The sequence below is a fragment of the Lycorma delicatula genome, chromosome 1 (genome assembly GCF_047948215.1).
Source record: "Lycorma delicatula isolate Av1 chromosome 1, ASM4794821v1, whole genome shotgun sequence".
In the NCBI taxonomy this organism is placed as follows: Eukaryota; Metazoa; Arthropoda; class Insecta; order Hemiptera; family Fulgoridae; genus Lycorma; species Lycorma delicatula.
The window spans coordinates 306,809,687-306,829,061 of record NC_134455.1 but is presented as its reverse complement, the minus strand read 5'-3'; the positions used below and the strand labels follow the sequence as shown (position 1 = coordinate 306,829,061).

At 30.2% G+C, this 19,375-nt stretch overlaps 1 protein-coding gene across 2 annotated transcripts in view; it reads left to right on the top strand.

Moving 5' to 3' along the window:
- The window catches only part of ifc (delta4-sphingolipid-FADS-like protein ifc), a 44,743-nt gene extending 27,095 nt beyond the window's left edge, over positions 1-17,648 (top strand). The window contains exons 3-7 of one of the 2 annotated variants that reach the window (XR_012758630.1): positions 2,055-2,194; positions 6,574-6,787; positions 10,638-10,849; positions 11,684-12,160; positions 17,319-17,648. Coding sequence is in view for 1 of the 2 variants with exons in the window: in XM_075380811.1 (XP_075236926.1) it covers positions 2,055-2,194; positions 6,574-6,787; positions 10,638-10,849; positions 11,684-11,824 (707 nt within the window). In the remaining variant the exon portion in view is untranslated. Of the gene's footprint in view, positions 1-2,054; positions 2,195-6,573; positions 6,788-10,637; positions 10,850-11,683 lie in introns of both variants that reach the window. The other variant, XM_075380811.1, reaches the window with a different exon arrangement.
- Positions 17,649-19,375: the final 1,727 nt, after the last annotated feature.

Genomic DNA, 19,375 nt, shown 5'->3' with positions numbered 1-19,375 from the left:
GGAAGGTTTAATTTTACCAGCAGTAAAAGAAGTAATAACCACTATGCTCCATAAACCAGCTGCAGATATTATCCGAAAAATTCCTTTGAACAATAGTTCCGTGCAAAGACAGAATTGATGAGATGGATGAAAACACCGAAGAATTATTATGCAATCATCCAAAGACTAGCCAATTTTCAATTCAGTTGGATGAGTCCACTTTACTAACTAATGAAGCATTGTTGTTGTCATACGTGAGGTTTATCAAAGATGAGAAAATATGTTGAAAAATTTAGGGACAGATGCAAAGGGAGAAATCATATATAATACTCTGGAAATGTTTTGTGATGAAACCGAACTTCTTTTGAAGAATATTATGTCAATTGCTGCTGATTGCGCTCTGGCTATGACAGGGTGCTGTCACTAAGGGTTCATAGCGTACTTAAAAATGGTTGCTGTACATTGCATCATTTATCGTTAACATTTAGTTGCGAGAAACCTGGGTGAATACCAAGAAGTTTGGCTGCAAAAGCCAATCCTGCAACTGTACCCTGGATTATGGTCAATTGTTCAACGATTTCTGATAGCATTCCCATCATTGTATTTGTCTTAATGTGGATAAATTGTATAAAGAGAAATCGGCTGCATGTTACCAAATGCGACAAGTTGCGGTTGTTTTGATAAATTGTATAAAGAGAAATTGGCTACATGTTACCGATGCGGCAACTTAGGGTTGTTTTTAAGTATATTCAAGCTTGATATTAAAAAACTTGTTAAAGCACATCAGATTCATCCTTTACATTAATGTAAGTGTAATTTGTCAATTTAAAGCTTTGTTTTAATTATATTGTATTGTTATATTGAATATGTTATCACTATTGTTATATAACTGAATAGATACAATTGTAAATTTTTTTGTAAATTATTTTAGTAAAAATACTTTCAAATATGATTAAATGTATGTTTTAATTGCCTCACTTAAAATGTAAGTTTCAACTCAGAAACAGGATATGCCACATTTAAAACAATAATTGCAATTGCTGATTTTAAGAGCACATCATAAAAAGAGCAATTGCAATTATTATTTTTAACAGTTTGTAAGTTTAAAAATTTTGGGGGGGCGCTAGAAAATCTTTGATTCTCAATGTGGGCGGTGGGCGAAAAAGTTTTATAATCAATGGTCTAGATGAACTAAAAAGATCCTAAAACATAGAAATTTGCAAAGAAAACTGATATTCCACTTTTGACATGGTCACCAAATCAGAATATTTCCCCTTGAATGTTCACTGGGAAAGTAATTTGTTTGGTGAAGATTGATGCAAACAAAATTACTGAAATCTTATGGTGAAAGTAAAAAAATCATAATTTGTTTTTATCTTTTATTATTATTATTATGAAAGTAAAAAAAACATTCCCCTCATTATTTTATTAATATTTTTTTTTATGTTTACAGGAACATCACTGAAATGTTATGGTGCAAATGAAAAAAATATCATTATGCGATTTGTTTTTATCTTATTATTATAAAAGTTAGAAAAAGTGTGTTTCCCCCATTACTTATTAATTTGTTTCTATTTATGGGACTGTGATGTCAGTAATAAAGTATTGTATTATTAATATAATATCTTATCGGAAATATTTCTTAAAATTCTCAGAATATTATTATTAAAAACTGTATGCCCAACATATAAACTGTGATTTAAATAAATTGGTTGTTTGGAGTTCAGAAGTGTTAAGAACTTCTGCTACAGTTTATTGTAATTATAAATGAAAAGTCTTTCTTGACTTTGACCTTGAGAAGTCTATTGATTTATTTTGAAATCGATAACCAGTAAAAAGAAAACTTATCTTTTTTCTACAGATAGATACTATTAAATTTGGTGCTGTCAAGCTGTTAGATATTTTAATATAGCATTTTATTTTATTTATTACTAAGCCATAAATTTAACCTCCCAGCAAAATTAATTATGTATTCCAAGCTGGTTATGATGGAAAACATTAAATGTATCATACCACATTTTATATTTAATATTTATTTTATGATAACTTTGTAATGAGATTTCTCATTGTTTTAGCTATTCATGAAATTGCTCATAATTTAGCTTTTGGTCATGCAAGGCCAATGGCTAACAGAATGCTTGGCCTATTTGCAAATTTACCGATCGGAGTTCCATTCGCCATTACATTTAAAAGCTATCATCTAGAGCATCATAGAGTAAGTGAACTTCCTTGTTTGATTTATAAAATAATCATTCCTCTTTTATAAGCTACATAATAGTAATTTGACTGTCTTTTGGTGACCAGCTGTTTAATTGTGTGGCAAACCTTTTTACTCGATGTATGGATGTACTCATGTGTGGACATGTTTTGCAATTATACATAATCGACTGTATTTTTGTTTTATTTATTTTTTGTTTTTATTTAGATCAAATAAATTTATGTAAAAGGAGTTATTTAAGAAAAGATGCACTATTCTTATCTGCACTAGGTAATCAAAGTCACAAAACCCAATAACCAACCATATGTTAAGTTGCTGTATAACATCCAAATAATTTCTGTTGACAGTGAAACTTCATTTACCAGCAGAGAAATAATCAGTAATAATGACAAAAAATGTTATTATTTGATTGCCTATTTGATACCTACCAGTAGTATTTGCATGTACAGCATACAGTGATTTTGTTTACACAGTTTGAGTGCATCTATTTTATTGAGATTTATTTAAAATTGTAATTGTTTACAAAATGTTAAAAAAACTTTTTTTTGTATTTATTCTGCAGTTTCAAAGCTTTTTCATGATACTAAAGTACCAAACAAATCATGTTTATTATCTGCAGGAGGAATTTTACAGTGTTTGTTCCAGACATCATTTTATTTTCATTGATGAACTCTTATCAGAGATGTGGAATTCATTGATGAATTCTAGAAAGCATCTTCAGAGCCTTTCTATAAAATATGGACTGCATTTTGAAAGTTTGAGAAAGGGACAAAACTGTTAAAGCTTCATCATTCTGAATTATGTAATAATTCATGTATTACAAAAATCAGATAATGAAAGATTATTGTTAATGGGTGTTTACAGCTTTGTTAAAGGTGATATCGTTATTTTAGATAAAGTTTTTTGTCAACAAAGATGGTTCCATCTTAACAAATACAACATTTGTAGTTGAGACTACAATGAGAAATTTTGTTGTAATTAAAGTAAGGATGTTTTCCCAAGATCAGAGTGATAATAGCAGAGTTTCAGTTTGGTAATAATTTTAGTTTTGCATAAAGTTTTTTGATCTATTGTAATAGTTTGTGTAAGTTATTTTCTATTAGCTTCAGCCCATGTGATAACTTATGTTGATTTTTATGTAAATATTATTTAAAGATACATTTTTTTTTCAATTAGGGTAAACTGTTTTGCATTATAATGCAGTCAAAGATAGAAACATTTATTATTATTATTCATAAAGTGTTCATTGCAATCTGTTCAACTAGTAAAAGAAAGCAAACGCCCCCACACCCTAATGAAATGAGGATGAATCATGTAAATGAGATTTAGTCTTGTATAGACTCAGACCAATCATTCCTGAGATGTCTGGTTAATTGAACTCAACCATCCAACCACCAAAGTACACCAGTATCCATTATCTAGTGTTCAAATCCATATAAAAGTAACTAACGTTTACTAGGATTTGAACCTCAGAACTTTTGATTTTGAAAACCAGCTGTTAAACAAGTGATTTGCAATGATGAGTTTACCATTAGACCAGCCTGATGGGCTATTTGAATTTGGTTAACTTACTTTTCAACTTTACGTTACAAAGGAAAATGTTAAATTTTAATATGTAAAAATTAAATTTTGAGTTTTCAACTATTGAATAGGAGAATCAGGGTCAAAAAACTCTCCCACATATTTGGTATGTGGGAATACTGTTTGCAGTACAATACTGTTTGCAGTATTGTTCATATTTTATTAAGTGGTGGGTTGTAATCATTTCTGACTTCTTGCAGAACTGAAAAGCTGTTTTCTTTTCTTTGCTCTTGCATTCACAGTTCCATTATTAGAAGAAAATTTTGGTCTAAACAGAGTTTGGTACTCCTTGCTATCCAACCTCCCCCCTTAACCCCTTCTGTTTACAAAAATGAAGCAATTTGATATCAGACCTCTCTTTTACAAAATACCCCTTCCACTTTCAAGGACAAGCATTGGTGTCAAATCAGGCCTTAACTCTACAAGTAACAAAAACATAAAAGTTATATTGTAATTTAAATTTTTTTTTGCTTTAAAAAAACCTTTTCTGTTTCTCCAATCATTGTTCACAATGATTGGAGACTGGAGTTGAGTTCAGGTCCTTTTGCTCAACCCAGGACATTAGGAATCCTAGTGCTTTCAACTGAGAATAAAAAAAAGATTGTAATGTAATAATATTCAAACCATTCTACCTTGATGTCTAACAGATTTGGGAGCTTCATAAAACCAGGACTTCTGGACAGGCTGTCCAGTTGACAAAAAAATTGTGATATTGTAATCGTTCATTAAAAAAATAATATATTCTGCGTTTAGGGTTAGTGAAACATTTCTCCAACAAAATCACATCGTTGATTTTTTGTTCTCACTCAAGCCATTTTACAAAACTGGCTTATCTCTTCCTGTGCATAATGTAAAACATTAGAAAATATATTTTTTTGTCTCTTTCGTTCTTGGTTTTTGTAAGAACAATATTAGTTGCTGCAAGTAGATGGTAGTAGTATAGTGCCTTACCAGGTGAAGTCAGATACTGCTGCAAGTTATTAATTATATTATTGCAAATTATTATTAATTAAATTGTTGCAAATTATCAATTATATATTTGCACAATTTTTTACATATAAAAATATATTGCTGAATGTATATATATATGTATATACGAGGATTATTTTTGTTCAAGGTCCGATCGGTTGCGAAATAAAAACCTATGCAAAAATCAGATGAACCTTTGCGCATATGTGTTGCGCAGCGTCTCTAGTATGGCCTTCAATCACACCGCATCACTTCGTTTAGTTCTGAACACGCAGCTAGCACGTAAACATGTCTTCAACAATAGCATCTCCTGCCAAGTGTGAAGTGCGTGCGGTAATTCGATTTTTTCAGGCTGAGGGTTGTAATGCAGCTGAAATTCATAGACGAATAAGTAATGTGTACGGTGAAACTTCAATGAGTGACAGCTAAGTGCGACAATGGTGCAGGAATTTTAAAACAGGACATAAAGATGTTCATGATGCAGGCGGTCAGGAAGGAAGCGAGTGTCAACCGATGATCTCGTTGAGCAAGTGGATGAGGCAATTCGAGAAAATTGTTGGTTCACAATTTCTGTATTGAGTGATTCGTTTCCTGAATAGGTCAGCTCTCTATGCCATTGTGAGTGAGAGACTTCAGTACCGCAAACTGTGTGTGAGATAGGTTCCCAAGATGCTGTCCGACCATCACAAAACAATGAAAATGGACGCCTCCCTAACGTTTCTCCAGCGCTACCACAATGAAGGAGATTTTTTGAACAAAACTGTCACAGGGGACAAGACATGGGTCCATTTCGAAACTGAAGAAACAAAAGAACAATCCAAACATTGGATGCATTCTCATTCTCCCAGTAAACCAAAGAAGTTCAAGCAAACCTTCTCCAACAGAAATTGTTCTGGGACCGGAATGGAGTTCTCTTGGTGGAATTCATGGAACATGGCAAGATCATCACTGCAGCCTCATACTGCGTGACTCTTCATCTATGAAGGACAATTCAGAATAAGCGGAGAGGAATGTTGTCATAAGGCATTTTCTTTCTCCATGATAATGCTTGGCCGCACACTGCAGCTGTAACAAAGAAGCTCCTGCAGCGTTTTAGTTGGGAAGTATTTGATCACCCACCATACAACCTAGACTTGGCTCCATCCGATTTTCACCTCTTTGCTCACATGAAACGCTGGCTAGGAGGACAACAGTTTGGCACAGACATCGAGCTGCAGAAACATGGCTGAAAACACAGGTGGCTCTGTTGTACAACGAGGGTATTGGAAAGTTGGTACCATGCTATGACAAATGTCTAAATCGGAGTGGCGACTATGTAGAGAAATAGCGTAACTATGTAAGTACTTGTTACAAATAAATTTTTTTTTTTTTTCACTGTGGTTTTAATTTCGTGACTGATCAGACCTTGAAAAAAATAACCCCCATATATATATTAGTTTCACATAATATTTAACTATTACAGTATTAAACTGTAATTCTATATATTACTACAATTTTATATGCAGTAATAATAAATCATGTTGTAATAATAAATTATTTTGTAAGTTACATTTTAAATTCTATTAACATAAATTACCTAGTACAGAATATTGTATTTTATATATATATGTATAAAATACTAATATATATATATATATTTTAACATGAAATTACTTTCGTGTAAACCAGCGGTCATAATCGAGATATTTAAACTGCATATTAAAAATACTAAATAATGAAATATGTAATTAATTAATTGTAAGTATGTAAATATTTTTACAGCTAAATTAAATTTATTTTTGTTTATCTTTGTAGCTAATGTATAATTATTTTTTTCTGTTATGTAGTATCAGGGTGATGAAAAATTGGATACAGACATTCCTACATACTTGGAAGCCAAATTATTCTGCACAACTCTTGGAAAATTCTTTTGGGTGTTTCTTCAGCCTTTATTCTATGCTTTAAGACCAGTTGTTACATACCCAAAACAGCCTACATCTTTGGAAATTACAAACACAGTTATCCAATTAACATTTGATATTTTAGTTTATTACTTTTTTGGTTAGTTTTCAACTTAAATTATTTGTTTTTAAGAAGATTAAATGATAAAAGATTTAGTTAATGAAGTTCTAGATTAATAGGAATCCATTATTAATTAACATATAATTTATTTTGTATAATATTATTATAATATAATTTTATATTATTATTTTAATATAATTTTATATATATATATATATATATATATTTTTTTTTTTTTTTTTACGGGCATCGACTGCTAAGGGTCATTAGCCCTAGCCCTTGTCACATTCTTAAAAAGAGGATAGTATCATTATCAGGGTCGTCATATGTAAGGGTGTAAAGGGTCTTTACACTTTTATTTAAAAGGACATAGTACACAAAAACATTAAACCACACAATAAACAAACAACACACAACACTTATGGGATGTAAAGGGCCCCGATCTTAAAATTTGAGATAATATCCCTAAGAACATAAATGGAAAATATATGTCTTTACAATACCATTATCTCCTGCTACCTGTTTCATTTATTTATTTAAGCACCCTCGGGGCGACCAGAACCGCTGTTAAGCAGCATATCAGTCGCCCCAGGATGCCGTGGCAGTTGACTCCCCCCAGTAAATAGTCCTGTAGGACATAACCCATCGGGGTCCTCCCAGCGTCATAAGAACAATCTGACCAACTGTTCAGGATGGTCAAAAGGTCCCTCGGCGGGAAGGCTGCCCTTCCTGGTTCTGACCTACTTGGTTACAGGCATGCATAGTGCTTACCCATACCCTCGCGCCCTCAGTCCATCCTTGAGGGTCCCCCAATGCCATCATTGGACACACCCCGACTCACTGCTCTTGCATGCAGGCAAGCCAGGGTGGCCTAGGCAAGAGGGCTACCTCCCGTCACTATACATGCTACGCTTCAAGACTCCCTTATATATATAAAAACTATCCCTTAGAGTTTGTTTAAGATAGCTTTAAATTTTCACTTTTACTGACTTTTAAGAAGTCCACTGGCGTGTAAATAAGCAACTATTTTTTCTTCATTTCCATTATTCCAATCAGCAGCAATATCATTTCTTAGCCAGAACCTCTTTCTGAGGCCCTCATATATGGTACACTCTTCCATTAGATGCTTAATTGTAAGTGTTTTATTACAAACACTGCACATTGGTCTCTAACAAATATGAATTTGTTATTCGCATGTGACTGATTCTAAGTCTGATCACAGTCACTTTTTCTCGGCGAGTCAGCTTCACATCGCTTTTACATTTATACAGAGAAGTTTTGTCCGAGTTTAATTTTGTATTTCTCCTATCATTTGTTACTCCTCCAATCAGTATTCCACTTGTTTCTTATTATGTTAGTTAGACAGTTTTTAACATCTGCCACCCTTACAGGAATTGCATCTAAAACATTGCAGACTGTTGCCTTTCTTGCAGCTTCGTCTGCGTTTTCATTACCTGCAATACCAGCATGCCCTGGAGTCCATACAAATACGCATCGCTGTCCTCGTTGATTTAGAACATACAAAATGGACAGGATGTTTGCAATTAGGACATCTAAGTGCAGTTAGGGAATCGGAACATATTAGCACTCTCTTTTCGCAATAGTGTTCTGTGTACCGAAGAACTTGCTGTATGGCAATAAGTTCTGCTGTATAGACACTGGCCATATCTGGAAGTTTCCAAAAGTGGGCTTCTTCATATACATATATGGAGCATCCAACACCATGTTCGATTTTAGAACCATCAATATAAATTCTAATATGTTCTTTGTAGCTACTGACAGTTGATAAAAATTCCTGTTGGATGATCACTGCTGGCTTCTTTTTTATCTTCCTGAGAGATCCAACCTTGTATTTACCGCTGGCAAGAGCCATGGCGGTATTTCTCTCGTAGAAATTGCTAATGTCTCTGGAATAGCAATTTCATGTTTTCTTCTTAATTCGTGGTACCTAATTACGGCTGGTCTGGAATAGGTAGCACGGTGTTCATATAGTGCAGCCAAAGGATGGTTATTAAAAGGTTTGTTATTTATATGAACAGGAAAAGCCCATATGTTTGCTGCATATCTTAACAACAGGATCTCTCTTCTATAATGTAGTGGCATTATTCCGGCTTTGGACATTAGACTAGTTGCTGGACTTGTGCGGAAAGCACCTGTCGTATATCTTATTCCACTATTATGAATTACGTCTAACTTTCTTAAATGCGACTTCCTAGCGGATTAATATACAATACATCTGTAGTCTAGTTTTGATTGAACCAATGCCTTATATAGTTTCAGTAATATTTCTTTATCTGAGCCCCAATTGATGTTCGATAAACATTTTATAATGTTTAGGGCTTTTTTGCATCTATCATTCAAATCCTGTATATGTAATCCCCACGTAAGGGATTTATCCAATACCAGTCCTAAAAATTTCATATTATCCTTATATTGTATTGGATTGTTGCCAATTGTCAAAATAGAATTTTGGTGAGGAATTCTCTTCTTACAGAAGTGTACACAGCACATTTTTTCTGGTGAAAATTTGAATCCATTATCCTCACAACTTCATTTAGAGCATCAATTGCTCGTTGTAATTTGTATTTTGCCATAGCAGTCTTGTTGCTGGCATATACAATTGCCAAATCATCAGCATAGATGCTTTTGCTGATTTCTACTGGAATGGCTAATATCAATTTATTAATGGCGATCATAAGCAAGGTACCGCTCAACGGCGAACCTTGTGGTATGCCATTTTCCAAGCTTCTTTCAGATGAATATTCATTGTTGACTTGGAAAAAATTGCTCATCCAAGAAAGAAAAGTTAGTAGAGATTGTTTGTAAACATAAACTTCCTAATGCAAAAATGTAACCCACTTCATATATTCATTTTGGTTATTTTCATATATTTGCTTAAATAAGATAAAATAATTCATCAATTTCTGTTATTTTGAGTGACAATAATATATTATCTGTTTAGACCTCTACAAACCTTTTAACAGAAAAGAATATTTTTTATCTACAACATAAGGATACATCTATTTAATAAATATATATTTAATTACTCATGTTCTGGACCATTATTCTCTGCAACAGTTAGAAAGTATTAAAAAAAAAAATCACCAGTTTAATAACAACAATATAAATGTTTTAAATTATTAATTAAAATAATCATTTACTTTAATATATTATATTAAAGTAAATACTTTATTAAATAAAAAGATACTTTTTTCAATACTACAAGCTTATGTATGTAGTTAGCCCAACAGTAGTTTTGTTGAATAAATTATTTATAAATTAAATAAAATTTTTTTTATTTATGATTTCCTTAATTCATATGTTTTACAAATTCGTTTATTCATTATTCTCATTTGTTACAAATTCATTACAATTTTTTTATGGATTGATTTTGTAGCTGACAGTACTTATATTAATAGTTTATATTGTTGTCAAGTTTATGCTAAAACATTATTTTACTTTTTTATTCGACTCATCATTCACATATTACTTATGATTGTTCTGAATGCTGTAATCTCATTACATAAAAGCTAATACTTTATAAAAAATGCTTATTTTTATTAGACTAGAAGTACTGTGTTTCTTAATAAGAAAAAAAATGGTTAACCTACATAATTATTGAAATTATCAAACTGGAATTCCCTTGGAGGATTATTATCCTTATTCTGCAATTTAAATTTTAATGAAAGAAATTGCCAGCAAAATCTAGAGCCTGTTGTACTTTTCTTCTTTTTTTTTTACAGTGGGTAATATTGATCAGAATTTATTCTCTGTGAATTTTATATTTAAATACATTTTTAAATATAAGCATAAAACATACTTCACATTCTATTCCATTTCAGTAATGACTGATTGTATTAACCTCACAATTTTATTTTTTTATTTGCAGGCATTAAAACATTGGTTTATCTAACATCGGGATCTCTAATGGCAATGGGGCTTCATCCTGTTGCAGGCCATTTCATCTCGGAACATTATATGTTTCGCAAAGGTTTTGAAACATATTCTTATTATGGTTGCCTTAATTGGATTACTTTTAATGTTGGTTATCATAATGAACATCATGACTTTCCAGCTGTTCCAGGCTCGCGGTTACCTGAGGTATTTACAGAATATTTATTATACTAATTTACATACACTGATAGTAATGATGATGTATCAAGAAGGTCGTTCTAAAAGTTCTTGTCCTACAAAAAACCACAAGATTTTTAAGAAATTTTTTATTTTTCAACATTGCAATTTGATACATTTAGATCAACAACTTTTTAATACCTTCAGTATGTGATTTGTGGCAAAATAAGCAGTTGTCTCAGCTTTTACCACATCATTTACATCATTGATGTGGAATTGGGATGAGGAACTTCAGAATTGGGATGAGGAAGTAATCACTGGGAGCCAAATACAGTGCACATGTAGCACTTTGTCACATTGATCGTGGAGTTTTGCAGAACAACCACCCCAAACTTGTGACCAGGAAAATTGTCAAGAAAACTTTTTTTTTGCCCACATGTGGAATATTTAGCCTGACTGGTATCCTTCATTGGTCCAGCAGTGAAGTATATATCCTGGTGATGGTCCTATTAAGTACCACACTGCAAGAATCCCCAAAACACCCTTGCCATGACTTTTCCTGTCAATAAAACTGGTTTCACTTTCCTTTTACTTTCTCTTGTTCCTATTCAGTGTCTGGATTGCTGTTTGGTTATTGACTTGTTTAAATGTAAAAATATTTATAGGTATAACTTCACAACTGTTAGAAAAAACTAGCAAAAAAGTATATTTAAAATATATTTTCATACTAACTGATATTTTTCAGGTAAAACTTATGTCTATGTTTTAATACTCTTATTTCTTTTCAAAATTTTAAGTTTTAATGTAGCATAAATTATTTACTTGTATGTAGATTAATTTTAAATTTTAACTTTTTTATTACAGGTAAAAAGGATTGCTCCTGAATTTTATGATAACTTACCTCATCACAATTCATGGGTATCTGTTATATATGACTTCATATTTGATCCAGATATAGGACCTTATGCAAGAATGAAAAGGAAACATCGTGGTCTAGATAAATAGTACTGATAACATTATGATATAACTATGATATCAGTATTATTTAGTAATAAATCATTAATAAAAATTATGTTTTAAAAGTCACAATTTTACCTTATTTATTTGTAATATATGTATTTCTAATGGTAAAAATTGTAATTATCATTTTGTTTATGTTGTACAAGCTAACTTTGCATTTATGATCAATAATGACTACTTATATGATTTATTTATACAGAGTGTTCAACTTAAAAGAGGCTGGCTCCATCACTTAGTTTAGTCTATAAATAATAGTTTATTGGAAAACAATGGCGCATTAATTTACAGAAGGTGTTGAAAATGATGTTCATCCACTTCTATGTACGTATTAGCTATATCCTGTCATTAGCTATTTCCTGCATGGCATTGGTAATGTTGCATTGGTAACATTGCATCTTCCTGCAGCGTGTGTGTGGATTACTCCTATAAACAATTTCTTTTAAATAACCCCCACAGAAAGAAGTCTGGACTAGGGATCTTGGTGGCCACAATCCTTTAGAAATGCTTCTTCCACTAAAATCCAGTAACATCTCCATAGTTGAGCGAACTGTATGGCAAGTGGTACGCTGTCCTGTTGCAACCGGTAGTCATACCCATCCTCTTACAGTAACACCATGAACTGTTGGATAATTTCTTGGTAGACGGCAGCACTTCTGTTGTTCTTCAAAAAACAATGGTCCTATTATTTATCGTCTTGAAACCACACACCTATTTTTTGTTAGTGTAGGGAAGATTCAAAGAAAATGTGCAGACTTTTCAGTAGTCTTTAGCCAGTAGTTCTGACTATTAACTTATCCACCAAGGTTATCGCTTCATCTGTGAAAAACATGTTGCCTCTAATAAAGTATTTGAACCATTGACAGTAGCGAATACATTTAGTATAATCGGCATTAATGTAGTTATTACAAACATTCATTACAGATAACATTTTCGCATTCTCCAGTGCGGGGTGAACTTAGTGAAATGTTCTTTTCCTGGCTTAGTCTGCAAAGATTTATGAGATTTTGTAACTGCCGCTTAATGTCCTGTATGACTTGTATAGTTAAAACTGACCTCTGTTGGGCATGTTTCAGTAACACTGAACCTGTTTCACAAAATTTTTTAACTTACTTCTGAATAACACTTTTCACTGGTGCTTCCTTTTCAAATTTCTCTCTGAATGTTTGCTGACACACAACATGAGATTTCATCTCTAAATAAATTTCCATCACAAATGCATGCTCTTCAACAGTTAACCACATTTTAACAAACAACACACAATTATGCAACTTCTAAAGCCAATGCTAGACAGAATAGCAGTACTCAAATGTGTAAGCAATAAGCAGTTCTCCTTACTCCAGTTCCAGTTATATCAACATCTTCCACATTATTTTACCCATCTCACACCAATAAATGCATTTAACAAAAGCATTCAGTATAAACTACTGAATGATGGAACTTCAATATAAACTACTGAATGGTGGATGTTCAACTTTAAATTAAAATCCTTTATTATTATGTGTAATTTAAAATTGAAACATGATTTTTGAATAATAGCAGCAATGTACTGTGGATTTATTTGTTTAAATAAATCCACATAATAGCACAGCAATGTACTGTGCTATTAACCACTTGGAAAATATATGTAAACTAACACTTTGAATGTCATGAGATCCAATTGGAAGTCACACTTAGCACACTATCAGACTATACAAAAAAAGTTAACCTTTTCCCACTAGCCATGAACTTTTTTTGAGTAGATATAAAGTAAGTATTGTAAATATTTGTATTTTACATCTTGAAGAAATAATTACATTGATTTTTTTTTTTTTTTATTTGGAATGTGAAATTCTAGCTGAGATCTTGTGGCTCCCCAGCAGTATATATTTTTTACATTTAATTATTTTATATTTCTATAATGTTAAGGGGATCTGAATAAAAGTAATTTCACATAACACAGTTATTTATAACATTTTACAGTGAAATATTTTATTTAACATCTCATAAGTAATTGCAAAAACATTTTTAAAATTGTTATAAAAAAGAAATACAATATATTATGTCAAGGTGGGTGTTACTTCGTTTCAAATTTTGTAGAGCAAAGCTTATAACAAGAAGCATGATTCGCTTTATCTGAAATAGATTATTGTTCCTTTTTTTGGAAGTATGTTATTGATTTTCATGTGAAATATAATCACTTAATAATTGTTTATTTATATAGTAATTTAGAGAGAAATCTTTTTTTGTTTTTTTTTCTGTCTAGTCATTTGACTGGTTTGATGGAGCTCTCCAAGATTCCCTATCTAGTGCCAGTTGTTTCATTTCGGAATACCCTCTACATCCTACATCCCTAACAATTTGTTTTACATATTCTAAACATTGCCTGCCTGCACAATTTTTCTCCTTTACCTGTCCCTCCAATATCAAAGCAACTATTCCAGGATGCCTTAATGTGTGTCCTATAAAGCTGTCTCCTCTTTTAACTATACTTTACCAAATGCTTCTTTCTTAATCAATTTGCCGCAACACCTCTTCATTTGTCACTTTATCTACCCATCTGATTTTTAACTTTCTCATATAGCAGCACATTTCTTCTTTCTGTTATTGGTGTATATAAACAGTGGAGATTTGCTACAGCTCTGTTACAGATAACATCCAACACATTTTTATTGTACCATTTCAGAGATTTCCTGAGATGTAAGTTGATAAAAAAGATCAGTTATTTTGTTTGATTTAATTTTGTTGTAATTAATTACAATTTTAAACAACTTCATTTCTTTATATTACTTAATTGCTAGAGGGTTAATAGTATTCTACATCAAAATATTCCTTTTGTCCTTCTGCTTACAAACCACAATATTTATTCAGCTTTTAATTAATAAATCTGCCTTTTTTTTACTTTTAATTATAAGTATGCTTGGGTCTTTGTTTGTGGTGGCATTTTTTTATTTCTAATAAATAAAATTATAATTAATTGTAATGTACATTACAGTTTATAAATTCTAACATGTAATTTTTAAGTTCAATCTTCAAGTGCAAAGATTTACAACTTGCCTTAAAGTTCATGAACCAGATAATATTTCAAAGTAGGCATCAGTGACATCAGTAGAGGTGCTGCTACTTATTTTATTTAAAAAAGAAATCTACAGCGTCATCAATGAAAGATTCTTGTACCAAGCTGGCTTCTTAATTTTCAATAGTAAAGTATAAAGTTTCAATAATACCTTCATTTATTCCAACACTAATCTTATATTGTACAAAAGTTTTATAAAACTATGATCATCCTACTTTAATAAATTTTACCACTGCTTTCATGGTCATTGTTATTTGTTCTTGCAACCAGAATCAGTATTTCTGAAATTAAAAATTATTTTTTTTAAAAATCACGTCTTAAAATCTCTGGTTCTAAATCAGAATAAAGTCTCTTGACTTTTCATTATTATTATTTTATAATCATTCGTAAATCTACCGTATTTCAAACAATCAGCAAGCACAGTTTAAAACAAAATGCAGAAATACCACCCATCAAATATTACAATAAGTTTATGATCTTATTTACAAAAGAAAAAATTTGATTATTTGTACAGTATTAAAAATTAAAATTTGTTATAAGCACTAAAATTTTGTATTTAGTAACAAAGATTATTATAGACCAATAATTTGAAGTTGATTGTTTTATTGGTTACAAACAAAACAAAACATGTACCTAGAAAAAACATTAAACATGATATCACAAACAATCTTACTGCTGTACTAACTTGTCCAAGTGAGATCTCGTGGTCTATGATGAAGCACATGTAAAATTAAGGTAGAAGTCAACTTTTTTTCCCATAAATTATTAATCACTTGGAACGTGTATGTAGTATTAATTTTATTATTTATTATTATGAATATTATTAAAGTAGATGTGGTATAAAACCTCTTCTTATTCATTTACTTGAGTCATATGTGTCCTACATAAAATTGTTTATTTTATATAAAATTTTTATTTTTTAAATGTCATGCTAGTTTTCTTTATCAATTTTTAATAAATTTAAACTCTTTTCATTATTATTTTTTCTAACGTGTTCAGTTTCTTGTTTGTTACTAATTTCATGAATGTTATAGTATAGTTATACATTTTTGTACAGTATAATAAAAACTAACTGCCAAAAATAGAATTTTATAATATACAGCATCAGTATTTTAACTATAATGCACTTCATCTTATAATATAATGTTGTTATTATGTTTCATTAGATTTTGATTTTTCTGTTTTTTATTTAATTTAAATTAATATATTATCTGTAAATTATTCCTGTTACTTTTATATTGTGTATTTTTCTTAGGGATAAACATTATCAGATCCTATTTAATGAGAACTGATTTCTTTAAAAAAAGCATAGCATTTTTCTGTCAATTTTAATAAAAGTATTTCATAAAAGGAAAAATTCACACATCTTTCCTGTTCTGTCAAGTTTCTTTTAGATACTTTTATCATTCTGCTTGTAATTACAAGACCAATAAGAATTTTTACTTGTTTTTAATTCTCGATTATTGTATTATGAACAAATAAGCCAATTTTCCATGACTGAATAGTGTTAACTTAATATGATGTTCCTTTTTTATGTTTTATTTTCAATTCATCTACATTTTATTTTTATTATTTAATATTACCAAATAATTGTTTACTCCACCATTTTATAGCTTTAAATTATAATAAGTGTAGGTTTTATGGCTTTTCATGATTTATAAAATTTATGTATATATATATATTATTTAATTTCCAAGTAATTGTTTATCAACCATTTTATAGCTTTATGTTGTATATGTATAGATTTTCTCATCATGATCTATAAAATTCCTGAATATTGGGTTATTTAATTTCTATATTATTTATAAGATTTTTTCTTTATAATATTATATTCTGTATGTCTACACTACTACCATCATTTTATTCAGTGTAATTATTTTGTAATAGTTAAAAATAAGGTCATTAAATATTTGTATAAGAGCAATTAATTATTTTTTTATGCATATAGTGATTTGCTTTTTATTTTATATAGCATAAGTTCTAGATTGTTGAATTGTATAGTAGAAACATCCCATGTACCTAACCTGCAGTTATGACAATTGTAAAATTCTATTTAAGTAAAATGTATATAAATCTAAGATTACTTGACAATTTTATTTATATTCACTCTGCATAGAGTGATTCTACAATGAATTAGAACAGAAGATTAAGAAAAAACAAAGCACAGAATATAACAGCAATTATTGATGATGTAGGCTTTGGTTATGTTTAACTATTAAGTTGAGGATGCAGCTGCTAAAGATATTAGAGTTAAAAAGTAATGTAGCTATTTTTCTTTGGCAATGTCATTGACACAAGAGAAAACAAAACTTCAGTAACCTTATTTTTATGAATTCTTAAATTAAAGCAGAATAATTTTCTTTTTTATTTATTAACAAATCAGTCACACTCTGTTTCTGTGTTAGTATAGAAACTGTTTTGTTGCAGTTCAGGTTGGGATGACTGGAAGCCTACTATATATATTTAATCTTTATAGAATGGTAGCTTCAGCAGCATTTAATTTTCTTTTTTTCTTTTTTTAAAAATTGTTTAAATGCATTAACTTTATTTGTATTGTTTTTATGTATGATTATACCTAATGTTTGTAATTAAAAAATTACAGCAAAGATTAAAAAATTAATGTTTGTAATTAAAAAATAAATAGTATAAAAAAGTTTCAGTCATTATTAACAGTTTGTTGTATATTTTCATTTTGAAAGCACTTGTACTAATTGAAATTAATAACATTGTTAAATACATGGGTTTTTTAATTTTTAACAGATATTTTACTTGAAATGCATTCCTTGAACATACGTACTGTGATATTTACAGTCTTATAATTTCCTTTTTTATTTGTTACCTTGTTACTGGACATAACTTTGATCTGCCCAAAATAATTCTTTTTCTCACTTTTTCATCGATACAATCTGAATCCAAATATATATCAGTGAATACTTCTCTCTCATAAATAAATGTTTTAACTGTATTGAAGATCTAGCAGCAATGGTAAAGGAATTCAATATTATTAAATGTATTGCATAAAGAATTGATATAATGTCAAAAAAAAATTAAATTACTAAAATTAAAGAAAAAATAATAAAGATTTATCAATCAATCAACAATTGTTTTACTATATAAACTAACACAATGAAAGAAATAACAGTAAAAAAACACTATTTCTTATATGGTATTATTATTGAAAAAAATAAGTAAAAGCCGCAGAAATCATTCAAATTAGGATTCAAAGAAGATAATAAAATTTTCAATTATTTTTTCTATAGAAAAAGAACAATAAAATACTGAAAGGAAATCTATGCTAAAATTTCATTAAAAGATTACACATGTCATATTTGCCTTGTAAAGTAAATGCAAACATTACAGTAGAGTTAAAATAATGTAATTCATTGAGAAGTATTTGATGTTTCTCTGATGATGGGAACTAACCACTGAAAACATTTTAGTTTCAATTTTTTTTTAAATAAAAGACAACATTAACAAAAGAAAAATGATTTAAGATAATGATCTTATTAATCTTATATATATATAAAAATGTTAAGTTCGTTTGTGTACGGCTTCAAAAACTCAAATTGTTCTGCACAGATTGAGCTCAAATTTTAGCGCGATATATAACCCGCATCAAAGATTGTTTTCATCTATTTTTAATAAATCTATCTCTCTATTTTTAATTTGTACAGTTTTTTTAATAAATAAGAGGCTAATAAATCAGATGGAAATGTAAACAAAGGGAAAACCAATCAGATCAATGTAAGATGGCCGCTGTCAAACAACAACCAATCACAAAGAGGCCGTTGCCAATGGAAACAAAATCACAACTGATTTAAGTAACAAATTTCTTTGAATTATATTTAACAGCTAAAACATCTGTATTTTATTAAAAAAACAAAAAGAAAAGCCACCAAGAAGGATGACTTACAGTAAATAAATTAAAACACCCAACTTTCTTATAGCCCAGATAGACTTAAGACTATGCAAACAAAAAAAGTCCAAATAACTAAATACACAGAAATACCCCTACATAATGACCAAAAAATCCTTTGTTAGGTTATTTTTTTACATATATATGACCAAACAATCATTTTTTGGTGGTTTAGCTATGTAAAAGCAAAGAAAATTCACAAATAGTAACACTGAAACCACACAACTAAGTATTCGTTTTTGTTGTTGTTTTTTCTAACCTACGAAACCACCGTTATGCAATGTTTCAGATGATGATATGAATGATTTATAGCGTATGAAAATGTCATGCCTGACCGGGATTCCAACTCGGAACCACCGGATTAAAGTCAGAGACGTTACCATTCGCGCCACAGAAGTCGGCAAACATTCGTTAGGAGCCGAATAAAAACACGACTTACCAATATGGCGTTGTGTGTCAAACCAATTTTATACGGACTATAATTACTTTTAATACGCGAAACCCTTTGCAATGATTGAACATTAACTTAAACCTCTTAAAAAATTATTCCTTTTGAACTAAGCTACAT